This window comes from Nannospalax galili, unplaced genomic scaffold (assembly GCF_000622305.1).
Source record: "Nannospalax galili isolate Female #2095 unplaced genomic scaffold, S.galili_v1.0 scaffold186, whole genome shotgun sequence".
In the NCBI taxonomy this organism is placed as follows: domain Eukaryota; kingdom Metazoa; phylum Chordata; class Mammalia; order Rodentia; family Spalacidae; genus Nannospalax; species Nannospalax galili.
This window is the reverse complement of record NW_008358774.1, coordinates 7,684,352-7,698,984: the sequence shown is the minus strand read 5'-3', so window position 1 is coordinate 7,698,984 and position 14,633 is coordinate 7,684,352. Positions and strand designations below refer to the sequence as shown.

Here is a 14,633-nt window from a genome sequence, read left to right as displayed (position 1 = left end):
ATTGGCTAGGAGCCCCTGAACTACTCTAAGGCTTCAATAATACCACTGACTGGATACCTCCCTCAGGCTTCTTTATTTGAACTGATCAAAAACTAGCTAACAATTTCTGAGAAACTTTCCCTGAATCTTTAAATTTACATTAATATCTCCTCCATTCAGCAGACTATTATTATTTTAATATTTTAAACTCAAAATTCCAATGCACAGACTGTGCCTTCCTTCTTAGAGAGTTTTGCTTGTGCTAAGATCCAATTATGGCATCTAGGAGAAATCTGAATTAGTAATTATAGGGCTGTAGTTGGGAGGATCCTTCAGACCATCATCAGGTTCAGTGATTGGCTAGAAATAATCATATAATTCAGATATGTTACTAGATTGATGACTGTGGTTTCAGGAGATGAAGAAAGGCAATATTAACATGGCATCTGTCTGGATAATAGAAAGGTGTTCTTCCCAGTATGGCTATTAAACTCCCTTGTAATGTTCCTCATGTCATTAGGCCATGCAAACACTGCCATCTGTCTGAATAATATCAATTCCTATTTAGATTTTCTATCTGTAATTAAGGAAAATTCATTCTTTTCTCCCCACAGAATTATACAGATGCTGGCAATGATTGACAGCATGCACACAGAATGTTGCCCATCATGAAGGCCTTTCCAAGTCTTGTCCGATAATTCTAAGCTTGGGTCGTATATAGGCCTGCTTTTATCTAATGTGCTTTCTCTCCACTAGGGGTGATATTTTCTCATTTCTTAGATAATTTATAGCCTTCTGAACATTGTATACAAAAATAAAAACTAAAGCATAGTATTTGTCTTATTTTGTTGCTTTTCCCCAAATCATAAGTCTTTTCTTCTCCTTGGTAGTTAAGACAAGGATCTGATCATTCAGAATGTTCTAGGGTTGAGCTGGACCACAAACAGCTCAACTTCTAGCTCCCTGATCAAACGTGTTATCTTGACAGTTCAGTGTCTGACCTAGTAATAAATTGACTGAAATAAGATGCTTTTACTTCTTGTTTTGTTTAGCACTGACAAAGGCCTTATACGTTTAAGTTGGTAAATTCACCAATTAGATCTAGCAGTTCTGGGTTCTTTTCATGAATTTCTCAAAAATGTCTACATGAAAAATTGTGTTGTATGAATTAAAGAGGTACTTTTTTCCCTTAAACTTCTAAACTTTGTTTAACTTTCTGTCTTTATTTTATATGGTTATTTTTATCTTACACGGTATGTATTGTTAGTAAAATACTGTACCAGAGTCAAAGACAAACCTTTCTGTCCTCGCTCTGGAAGAATTTTCATAGTCAAATGTGATACAAGGCACAGATATTTTTCAGGGACAGTTTTGATCAGATGAGGGAAAAATCCTTCTTTGTATAGGTCACCAAGAATTTGTGCCATGAATGAATGATAAATATTATCAAGTATATTTCTGTAAACTCAGAAATCATACTTGCTAATATATTGCATTACATTCATTTCTAGATGTTAAACCTGCTTCGCATTTCCAGGATAAACCACATTGGTCATGAGATAACCTTCTTTTTGTTGCTGGATTCAGTTTAGTATTTAGTTACATGATTTTTCATCTGTGTTTATAAAATATAGAGCCATGGTGTTCTTCTTGAAATTACCTTTGCCTTGTTTGAGATCAGGATAAGTCTACTCTTCTACAACAGAGTAATAAGGGTTCCCTCTGACCGAATTTCTAAAAGATTATTTTTCCTCGAATGTAGGCTAGCATTCACTAATAAAGCTATGTCTCTGGAATTTTCTTTTGGTTTTAATTTTTTTGAGGCAGGGTGTCACTACGTAGCCCTGGCTGGCCTAGAACTTGCTGAGTAGACCATGCTGACATCAAACTCATAAAGGTCTGCCTTGATTCTGCCTCCTGAGTACTAGAATTAAGAATGTGCACCACTGCACCCAGCCTTGTTTTAATTTTTATAATGTTCACGATGTTTTTTCATCTTTTAAAATATCATCAATGCATTATTTACTTTTTATTTGTGCAAACGATGTATGTAGATGCTCATGGGATATATATGTGCACAGGTGCATGTCCCCCCTCCACCCTGTGACATACTTCCTCCAGCAAGTCCACACCTCCTAAATGTTCCACAATCTCCAAACAGTACCACCGACTGAGAACCAAGACTTCAAATACTTGAACCTAGAGGGACATTTCTCATTCAAACCACCACAACTGTTATCTCTAGTGATCATCTGGAACTGCAACTATTTGTATTTTCTGTGGATTTTCCATTTTGATGATTTCTTTTCTTTATTGTTTCCTCCTACTGACTTCCCCATTTTTTTCTAGTGTTTTAAGGTTGAAACTTAGATCACAGATTCATAAATTCCTCCCCTTTTCTGCTGTAGCCATTTAAAAAATACAAATTTCTCACTAGCTACCTCTATGCTTGCATACCAAAAGTCTTGAATTATGTATTTTCACTATTATTTTATTTAAAATAAAATTTTTACATTTACTTGTGAATTTATCATTGACTGACATTAGTAGATTACTTAAAAAGTGTGATGTTTCAGTTCTGAACATTGGGGACTTTTATATAACATCTTGACATTGCTTTCTGAATTACTTAATTGTGGTTGGACAGCATATTCTGTAAGATTTAAATTAAAAAAATCTATTGATTTTTATTTTCTAGACCAGCATTGTCCTTTTGGTGGTGTTCCATGTTTATCTGAAAACAACTTATGTTCTGTAACTACTGTTTGTTAGTTCCTGTAAGTTGTCACTTTCATAATAATGATTTTCTTTAAGATTTTTATTTATTTATTTATTGGTCTAGTATATTGATCACTCTGAAAATCATGTTGTAAAAGTTCCAGTTATGTTCAAAGATTTGTCTTTTTCTTCCCTTAATATTGTCAGAAGTTCATCTTTTTAGGCTTTATTGAGGATCTCAGTTCTAGCACACTCTCAAAAACAAATCTGAGTCTCCTGTTCCCGAGTGGAGAGTGGATGTCCTGAACTCTAGCACTGTGTCTCAGGTCCTCAGCCACCTACATCATGGGCACTTCAACTCATCTTCTCTGCTTTGAGTTCAGTTTATTTTGGCTATTGATTTCTCCCTTAGTGGGGCAGGAGCTGCTGAATTATAGGAGTTATTTTCAGCATTTCTCTCTGTTAATAGCAGAGGTGATCAGTTGAGGAAGACAGATGTACATGTCACCGTGAACTGCAAAGAGTAGTCTGTTCTTTTTCTGCATCGTTACATGGAACACTTAGAGCAAACTATGTGGCCTAACTGTAAAATCTGTTCAGATTTCTTTATTTTTAACATACTGGCATATTCACCTGGCTAACTAAGATGTTTGTAGTGTTGCATGTGTGCTTGGTAGAATAATAGGGACTTTATAAAGAAACAGTTGCTGAGTTGGGAAGATAGCTCAGTGAGTAAAACACTTACTGGGTAAGTGTGAAGACTTGAGTTCAGTTCCCTAGTACCTACATAAAGCTAGATTCTGTAGCACACATATGTAATCCCAGTGCACCCATATGGGTGGAAAGTGGAGACAGGAGACTCCTCAGAAGTTCCTGACCCAACGAGCCTGGTGTATATAGCAGTGAACATCCAGAGACTCTGTCTCAACCAAGGTGGAAGGGTAAGGGCTAATACCCCAGGTGGGTCTCTGACTTCCACGCCCAGCGGGTCGTGCATGTGTGTCCACGCTGATACACATGAACACATACACAAAGATTAAAAGAAAAGAAGTAAATCTGACTTCTGCTGCTTCTTTTTCTAACAGGTCTATGGAAATGCAGGACCTTGCAAGTCCCCATGCGCTGGTTGGAGGTGGTGATACACCTGGTAGCTCCAAACTGGACAAATCCAATCTCAGCAGCACTTCAGTCACGACAAATGGGACAGGAGGTAAGTGCCATCCCCAGGATGCCCAGAATCACATTCCAGGGTTTGCTTGAATTTCATCTCAGGACTGTGAAGAGATCTTACTCTTGATACCGTAATTAGACTTATATTCAAGGAATATATAGCTAGTAAATTCAAGGAATATATAGCTAGTAAATCTAGCTTAGATCTTGACATTTGAGTCCCTCTTCTATAGCTATGAGCACTCAGAGAAAGTGAGAGTAGATCGTCCTGAGAAACATTTTGAAAGATTTAAAAAGGTTTCCTTTTTTATTTGTCCTTATAAATTTAAAGATTGTGGACAAAAGATAACACATATATCACATGTGTATATATATTTGTAAATTTGCATATATACTATGGTTGATTTTATTTTGAATTTTAAATAAAACATTACCCCAACATTTTTCATAATTTTTAAAGTTATGAATTATTTAAAATATAATATAAACACCCATATCTGCTGCATTTTCTTTTCAAAGAGAATAATACTGTATTATCTAACATTTATGCAGAAGAGAATTGCAATTTCCCAGCTAATTTTCTCATTCTCCTAAAGTCATAATTATGCCACAACATATGGTAACAATAATTTCCCATTTAAAACAGTCTCCTTTATAATTTTCATGGAATATATTAAACTTGTCAGAATATATGATCCAATTCTGTCAAAATATCTATAGATAGAAATATTGTAGGATTTATGCACACACAAGTAATATACAAATTTTATTTTAAATTATTCACTATCATTTTGAAATTTTATAGATCTTAGGTAGGTTTTAAAATCAAATTCATGGGAAATCTGTTTTACTTGGTAAATTCTTTGGACTTTGCCAGAAATCAGCATTTGCCACATCATATTTTCTTTTAAATTCTGAAGAAATATCTATGCATTTGATACACCTCTTCCCATTTAATATGCAATCTATAGTTTTCTTTGTCAAGTTGTGTGCATTGCAACTTACCCTGCACTTAATAATGTTTTATATCAAACCCTTTGTAGATTAACATTCCCCTTGTTTATTTGTCTCTAAACATGCATCTATAATTTCAGCTAATTAATGGATGTGGGATTGCAAGTGTGTAAGGATATTTGGTCATAACTACGGAAACAAGAGCATTTCCATTTAAACTTGAAACTGAATACAGATAATAAGATTGAAAATCCCAAACACTGAGAGAGAAGACTTTGAAGTTTCATGAGTCATCCTATCCATATATTTAAGTGGATGAAAGCAGAGCTGATAAACTAAAATGTAGAAGGAGTACAGTGCAGTTGTAGTTGCTAAAAGGTCAGAAGCAGGAGCCATCACTGAAGATTATTCAAGTACATTCAGCAGGCCTTCAGACAATGAACTCTTATACCGTTCCTGTTCTCAGGGGACAACATGACTGTTTTAAATACAGCAGACTGGCTGCTGAGTTGCAACACACCCTCTTCCGCAACAAGTATGAGAGACGATGGTACACTGCATGTGTTTTGGTGTGTGGATTTGCCCTCTGGTTTGCTGTCTGTAGCTGCTTCTGTGTTTGCCCCTCTTTTCTGTGTTCAGTTCTTATAAGGAAGAAGGAGAAGTGAGAAATGACTTTCAGTTGTTCAATGGTTAAGAGTTGGCTGAAGTTTTTTGTAATCAGTTGGTAATCTTACATTCTTAGATCCGCAGTTTTTTTCCTTTTTCTTTTTCTTAGATTTTTTGTAATTCTGCACAAATGGGGCTTATATTAGCTTTCTAACTGTTTAGCAGATTCTCACGTGGTTTGTTCAGCCCAATGAAAGTCATGTCAATCAGAGCAGTGAAAGCCAGTGAACATGCATGTAAACCCAATTACCTAGTGATCCACTGGCATCAGTAATTTAAATTCTTAACATCACAACAGGCATTTTATACACTTTGGTAAATATTCCAAAGCTTCTAAAGTAATATTAATATTTAATATAGCTATCACTTTAAAAGTAATCAGTAATAAAAGCTGTATATTTAAAATTACTAGCCTGGCACAAGGGCACACAATTATAATTCTAGCTTCTTGGAGAGCTAAAGGAGCAAAATCACAAGTTTTTTAAGTCCAGCACCCATAGTGAGACCCCATCTCAATTTACTAACAGAACAAGTGAATGAAAAATAATAAAATTATAAATTATCTCTTAAATATTTCAATTAGCTACATTCATACACATATAAACATTCTCCTAGAACAGAGGTTAATAAGCAATCAGAATTTAAAAATTAAAAAAAAAAAAACACGGTCCTGGAGAGCCTCCCATTTTAGGATGAAAATGTTAATGACCAGCTAGTGGTTAGTACTGACCCAGTTTGGCTGGAAGCTGCCCTATTTCAGATTGACATATAGTAGATGATGAATAAATAAATAACATTCCATTATGCTCATTATTATATTGTCGTCTATTGGGTTTTGAATATTTTTCATTTTCGTGCTTGATAAACTTTTTCTGCTTAAATTGTGTTACCAGAATGTAGTTATCCTAGTTCTTTGGGGTAAAGAGCCAAATGATAAATGTTCTCCTTGACAGCAGCTTATATGGTGTCCTTTGTCATGACTCATCTCTGCTATCCCAGAGCAAAAGTAGCCATAAGCCATATAGAAATGAAGGAGCACAGCTGTGTTCCAATAAAACTTTATTTATAGGCCTTGAAATTTAAATTTCACGTGCTTTTTTGTGTTACAAAATATGCTGATTTTGATATATTTTAAACAATTATAAGGTAAAATTCATTCACAGCTCACTGGCTATTTGCTCTAAAATGGTTCTAATGTGATCCCGTGTGATGTAATGTTACAAGAGTGAATATATGCAATGAATATTTCAGAATTTCCATCTCATCTCACCCAGAAACAGTTTTCTAAATGTAAAGCATCATACTTTCCCGTTCCTAATGTCAAGGTCATGTGCCCATTTGTAAGGACAAGGAGGTGCCTATCAGAAGGATCATGGATCAGGACCATAATGCTGTTAATGCTCTGACTGTACTTCCTGGCTGTGTCACCTTGAGCAAGTTACTTAACCTCTCTGAATTTTAGTTCCTTTATGTTAAAGAAAGATCATTACACTTCCCAGAAGGTATTTTTTTCTGGAGATAATATATATAAATTGGTTGGCAGTAAATACCAGTATGGTTTTCTTTCTATAGATAATAATTCCATAATAATTAGGCAATACTTTTTAAAGGAAAATGAGAACATGCATTGTATGGCAGTATGTAACACATTCCTCTAAATTTAGAAATGCATAAACTGGGCCAAAGAAGAAAAACCACATTAACAAAATATTATAGAATACATTGTTACTTTTGATTAAGTGGTTTTAGTAATGACTAATAATGTTACTTGAATGGCATACTTATAGGAAATTTTAAACAAATTTTAATGACTATGATAGTTCTTTATGACAGAAAGTAAATATTCCGTTATATTCTCTCCTAAAAAATACATTTTACCAGGGCATCTGCACCAGGCAGAGGATGAGCAACTTCGGACCCTGGAAACATATGCAGAATCTGACTTGGGTCAAAGAGGCACATATTTGTTAGGACATGTGTTATATGCTAATGAGAGCTGGTACAAGTCCTGGCAGCAATAGGTAGTTTACACATGAGTGCTTGTAGGCATGGTCTCTCTCTGTATCCACAGGGAACTGATTCTAGAACCACTGTGGAACCGAGATCCTTAGATGTCTCTTTTTTTAAAAAAATGTTATTTTTATGTGTATGGGTGTATTGCCCTGCATGTGTGTAAGTGCACATGTGTCATGCAATGCCCACAAAGGACAGAAGAGGACGTTTGATTCCCTGGAACTGGAGTTACAGATGGTTGTTAGCTGCATGTGGGTGCTGGGATTCAAACCCTGGTCTTCTGCAAGAACAGCCAGTGCTTTTAACTACTGAACCATCCTCCCAGGGACAACACTGAGGATTTTAATTACATAGTTGTGATTAATATAAATGAATAGCTTCACCTTAAGACTGTGACATCTTGTTAGTCTGTTGTGTTATTTCTTTTTTATGGGAAATGATACAGTGTTTCCCTGTACCCAGATGGCCTTGAAGGGTAGACCAGACTGGCCTTGATCTCACAGAGCTCCACCTGCTTCTGCCTCCCCAGTGCTGGGATTAAAGACATATGCCACCACCCCAGGCATATTTTTTCTTAAAGTGAGTTATGATATTATGTCACCTTAATTCTAATTATATGAATGTACATGAAAATTTGTATTAGAACTTACATTTTCCCTTCAAAGTTTTTTCTCATTTGTTAATATTTTTGAAATGTAAAATGTAGGATCCAGGTGTGGTGATACATGTCTGTAATTAACACTTGGGATACCGAGGCAGGATGATCTTGAGTCTATGGCTAATCTAGGCTGGCACAGAGAGTTGCAGACCATGTTGGGCTACATAGAAAGACCATATCTCTAAATAAATAACCCATTTATCAATCAATGTACCCATACAGTAGCTAATAATTAATGATCAGGCTTTGTGAGCTATGTCATGAGCATGTTATTATCTCAGCTCTGCTGTTAGTACACACCTGCAGCCAAGCACAACACCTTACAAATGAGCCTGGCTGTGTTCAAACAAACTGGACTTAAGAACACTAAAATATAGATTCCATAAAGTGTTCACATCACAAAATAGTCTTCTTTCACCACTTTAAAATCATTGCCAACTCGGGCCTGTCTCTTCTCCTAGATTGGGAACTTGTTCATTTCTTCTCTTGGCACCCCAGACCCCTGGACTACCCTCTTGGCCCAAACTCCCCACTACTTCTTGATCCTTTGCACCCAGACCACCGCAATTCCTCAGTCTAGACCCCTGGAGCCTTCGAAGCCTGTTCCCTTCCCCACCTCGCCTTTGCATACCTGAGACTATCCTTCATCCCTGGCTGTCTCATCCTCAACCCGGATTCCTGAGACCAGCCTCCTTCCCTGCTTGCTCTGGATTCCTGACTGGGGAGTTCAGTCCATTGATATTTAAAGTTATTAATGAAAGCTGTGTATTGATTCCTCTCGTTTTGATTTCTGTTCACATTCTTGGTGTAACTGCATTTCGTTTCCACAGTTATACCTTCATTAAGTTTCTTTCTGTTACCCCTTGTGTATAATTGATCCTTTCTTCAGCTCTTTGTATTGCTTCAAGAACACGCTGAAGGGCTGGTTTTGTGGACATGAATTCTTTGAGCCTATTTATGTTGTGGAAGATTTTTCTTTCCCCTTCCTTAACTGCCTGAGAGTCCTGAATCATATCTCTACCTAGCAATCCTCCCAAATTGTACTGTGCCTGCTGACTAGAGGGATATAGACTTTGGGAGAAAGTTCGAGAACATCTGATCCTCATCCAACTTAGGCCTCTGTAGAAGCTCCTGAGCAGCAGGACAAAAGACATCTGGCCCCTCCAATATAAAATCAAAAGAGAGAACCTGAAGCCTAGAACAACCAGCTTTTCATGTCCAACAAGAAAAACCACAAAATCACATAAAGTTTACAAACAGAAACAGACATAAACTCAACAAAGGAAGGCTTGAGTCACACAAAAATCAGAAACTACGGAAGAAATCTACATGTCAAAGTCACAGTGAAAAACTAATAATACGAAAAACCCAAATAATGTATACCCATCAATTACCAACAGTCCTGTAGAGGAGTACAATGAGAAACCCCTAGAGATAACACAGGACATGGAATTCAAAAGAACAATTAAAAACATAATAAAAGAATTCAGTGAATTTAAAGAACACACAAACAAACCAAAGAACTAAAGAAGATAGGGATAAGCTTCTGAATGAATTCAGAAAAGAATATTGAAGAATACTTAGGCTGAAATGAAGAAGGAAGTGAAATACTCAATAAGCCAATGAGAAATGACAGGAGAAAGCCTCACCAATAGGATGAATGAAATGGAAAACAGAATATCAAAAATAGAAGATAAAGTGAACGAACTAGACCACTCAGGCAAAGATTATGAAAAGTTTAAAGAAAACACAAGAATGGAATATGCAGTAATTGAATGAGACCATAAAAAGACCAAACTTATGCATCATAGACATAGGGGAAGGAGAAGAATTTCAAGATAATGCTTTTGGAACAGATCTTCAACAGAATCATAGAAGAAAATTACCCAATATTGAAGAAAGATATGCCCATACAAATACAAGAAGCACATAGAACACCAAATAGACAGGCCAAGAAAAGAAATTCTCCATAGCACATCATAGAAAAAACACTAAATGTACAGAACAAAGAGAGAATACTGAAAGTTGCAAAAGAAAAACAAGTCACATATAAAGGAAAACCCATCAGGATTACAGCTGACTTTTCAGTGAAAACTATGAAAGCCAGAAGAGCCTGGACAAAGTATGCCCAGTTCTAAATGACCACAGATGCCAACCCAGATTACTTTACCCAGCCAAAATGTCTATTATCATCAAAGGGAAAAGAAAAATCTTCCACAAGATAAATAGGCTGAAAGAATTCATGTCCACAAAACTAGGCCTTTGTAGTGTTCTTGAAGCAATACAAAGAGCTGATGAAGGACTATACTCAAGGGGTAACAGAAAGTAACTTAATGAAGGGTATAACTGTGGAAATGAAATGCACAAGAATGTGAACAGAAATGCACAAGAATGTGAACAGAAATCAAAATGACAGGAATCAATACACAGCTTTCATTAATAACTTTAAATATCAATGGACTGAACTCCCCAGTCAAAAGACACAGGTGAATGGATTAAGAAAAAAAAAACAAAACATTTTTTGGTGTCTGCAAGAAACCCCATCTCACTTTCAAGGACAGGCACTGCCTTAAGATGAAAGGATGGAAAAAAATATTCTAAGGAAATGGTACTAAGAAAAAAGCAGGAGTTGCAATTCTAATCAGAAAAAATAAACTTCAAACTAAAACTAATCAGAAGAAAGAGGGTCACTTCACTCTAATCAAAGGAACTATTGGCCAAGAAGATATTACAATCATGAACATATATTCACAAAACTCTGTTGCACCCAACTTCATAAAAATGTTACTACAGGACTTTAAGACCCAGATTAATGCTAACTCATTAATAGTCACGGACTTCAGTACCCCATTGTCTCGATTAGATAGGACAACAGAGCAGAGAATTAACAGAGAGACATACATCAAATGGAACTTACACACATCTACCAAATATTCCATCCAAGCACCAAAGAATATACTCTCTATTCAGCGCCCCATGGAACCTTCTCCAAAATCGACCACATACTGGGGCACAAAACAAACCTCAACAAATACTAAAAGATTGAAATAATTCCATGCATTCTGTCAGACCACAATGCAATAAAGCTTAAAATCAACACCGGAAGAAACCCTAGTAACTACATGAACACATGGAGATTAAACAACACACTCCTGAATGATGAATGGGTCAAATGAGAAATTAAGAAAGAAATAAAAGTATTCCTGGAACTAAATGAAAGGGACAATACAACACATCAAAACCTCTGGGACACACTGAAAGCAGTCCTTAGAGGGAAGTTTATAGATCTAAGTGCCCACATTAAAAAATCAGAAAGAACATAAATAAATGACTTAACATTGCAATTCAAGACACTTGAAAAGCAACAACAAATAAAACCCAAACCCAGCAGACAAGAAGAAATAAAAAAAAAATTCAGAGCAGAAATTAATGTAATAGAAACAAAGAAAACAATACAAAGAATCAACGAATCCTAGAGCTGGTTCTTTGAAAGGATAAACTAGATTGAAAGAAAGAGCACCTCCAAATCAACAAAATCAGAGATGAAAGGGGAAACATCACAACAGACACCAAAAGACCCAGAACATTTTTTTACATCAGCATTGACATATTCAATAACAATTTTCTGAGGTAGGATGCATCTCTTACAAAATTGGCTATACATTTACATTTTAAGGGAATATTTTTAAAATCTATACACTACTAAATTTGAAAACCTAAAAGAAATGGACAGGTCTCTAAAAGCATGGGAACCAGCAAAACTAAACCAAGAAGAGATCAACAGCTTAAACAGACCCATAACACATAAGGAAATTGTAACAGTAACAGAAAACCTTCAAATAAAAAAGCCCAGGACCAGATTAATTTACAGCAGAATTCTACCAGACATCTAAAGATCTATATCCAATACTACTTAATCAATTAAAAAAGATAGAAATAGAAATGGAGAGAGAACTCCCAAGTTCCTTCTATGAAATCAGCATCACTGTAATACCAAAGCCAGGTAAAGATACAACCAACAATGAAAACTATAGCGCCATATCCTTAATGAACATAGATGCAAAAATTCTCAACAAAGTACTTGCAAACTGCATATAGACACACATCAAAAAGATCACTCACCAGGACCAAGTCAGCTTTATTCCAGAGATCCAGGGATGGTTCAATATACCTAAGTCAATAAATGTCATAAACCATATAAACAGACTCAAAGACAAGAACCACATGATCATCTCAATAGATGCAAGAAGGCCTTTGACAAAATTCAATATGCATTTATGTTCAACATCCTAGAGGGAACTGGACTGGAGAGAACATACCTCAACATAAGTAAAGCCATATACAACAAACCCACATCCAACATCATTCTAAATTGAGAAAAACTAGAAGCATTCCCATTAAAATCAGGAACCAGACAAGGCTGACCACTATCTCCACTCCTTTTTAACACAGTGCTTGAAACTCTTGTAAGAGCAATAAGACAAGAGAAGGAAATTAAAGGAGTAATAATTGGAAAAGAAAAGATCAAATTATCCCTTTTTATATCCAAGAGATGCCAAAAATTCCACCAGAAAACCCCTAGAAATGATTAACACTTTCAGTTAAGTGGCAGGTTACAAAATTAATCTACAAAAGTCTGTAGCCTTTCTATATACCAATAACAAGCAATCAGAGAAAAAGTACATGGAAATAGTCCCTTTCACAATAGCTGCAAAAATAATAAAATATCTTGGAATAAACCTGACCAAAGACAATGAAACCTCTACAGTCAATGAAAATTTTAAATCTTTAAAAAGAAAGAGATTGAGGAAGACACTAGAAGATAGAAGGACCCCCCATGATCATAGATCGGAAGACTTAGTATTGTGAAAATGACCATGCTATGAAAAGCCATTTATAGATTCAATGCAATGCCAGTCAAAATCCCCATGATATTTTTCACAGAATCAGAAAAAAAACTATCCTAAGATTCATATGGAACCACAAAAGACCTCAGATAGGCAAAGCAACCCTGAGCACTAATAGCAATGCTGGGGGAATTACTATACCAGATTTAAAACTATATTACAGAGCTATACTCATAAAAACAATGTGGTACTGGCGCAAAAAATAGACCCGTAGGTCAATGGAACAAAATTGAAGAGCCAAATATGAGTACATGCAATTTTAGCCACTTGATATTTGACAAAGGGGCCAAGAACATTCACTGGAGGAAAGACAGCATGTTCAGTAAATGGGTTCAGCAAATGGTGCTGGCAAAACTGGATCTCCACCTATAGAAGAATGAAACCAAACCCTTATTTTTCACCCTGCACAAAAGTCAATTCCAAATGGCTCAAAGACCTCAAGGTAAAGCCTGAAACTCTGAAACTGTTAGAAGAAAACATTGGTAAAAACCTATAAGATATAGGTGTAGGACATGATTTTCTAAACCGGACATCATTTACTCAGAAAATAAGGTCAAGAATCAACAAATGGGGCCTCATTAAACTAAAAAGCTTCTGTACATCAAAAGAAGCAACCAAGGAAGTGAAGAGAAACCCCACAGAGTGGGAGAAAATCTTCACCAGCAACATGTCTGAGAGAAGTTTAACATCCAGAATATATAATGAACTCAAAAAACAAAGAATCATGAAAGGAATTAACCCAATTAAAAGATGGGCTAAGGAACTGAACAGAGAGTTCTCAAAGGAAGAATTAAAGATGGCTAAGACATATCTTAAAAGGTGTTCAACATCATTAGTAATTAGTGAAATGCAAATTAAAACCACCTTAAGATTTCATCTTACCCCAGTCAGACTGGCTAAAATCAAGAGAACAAATGATACCAAATGCTGGAGAGGATGTAGGGAAAGGGGAACACTCATCCACTGCTGGTGGGATTGCAAACTTGTTCAATCCCTAAGGAAAGCAGTATGGAGAGCCCTTAAAAAACTAAAAATGAGCCGGGTATGATGGTGCAAGCCTGTAGTCCCAGCACTTGGGAGGCAGAGGCAGGCGGATCTCTGTAAGTTCAAGGCCAGCCTGGTCTACATAGTGAGTTCCAGGACAGCTGGGGCTACAGGGAGACCCTGCTTCAAAAAGACAAACAACAACAACAACAAAAACTACAAATGAACCTACCATTTGACCCAGTTATACTGCTCCTTGGCATATACCCAAAGAACTCATCCTATTGCAGAAAGACTTGTAAATCCATGTTTGCTGCTGCTCTTTTCACAATAGCTAAGAGATGGAAGCAACCTAAGCGTCCCCCAACTGACAAGTCAATAATGAAAATGTGGTTCATTTACGCAATGGAGTTCTACTCAGTGGTAAAGAAAGATGTAATCATGCCATTTGCAGGTAAATAGATGGAACTAGAAAGTGTGAAGTAACATAGACTCAGAAAAACAAACAATGCATGTTCTCCCTCATAGGTGGATCCTAGCACCAAATCTTATGAGTGTGTTTGTACCAGACATAAGTACAGGAA

At 36.2% G+C, this 14,633-nt stretch overlaps 1 protein-coding gene across 1 annotated transcript in view; it reads left to right on the top strand.

Annotated features, from left to right (window-relative positions):
• Eya4 (EYA transcriptional coactivator and phosphatase 4) overlaps positions 1–14,633 on the top strand; it is a gene marked incomplete in the record, with an annotated part of 282,930 nt that overhangs the window by 197,477 nt on the left and 70,820 nt on the right. The window contains 2 exon segments of the mRNA XM_008822102.3: positions 3,783–3,907; positions 5,288–5,356. Of these exon segments, the coding sequence (XP_008820324.2) occupies positions 3,783–3,907; positions 5,288–5,356 (194 nt within the window).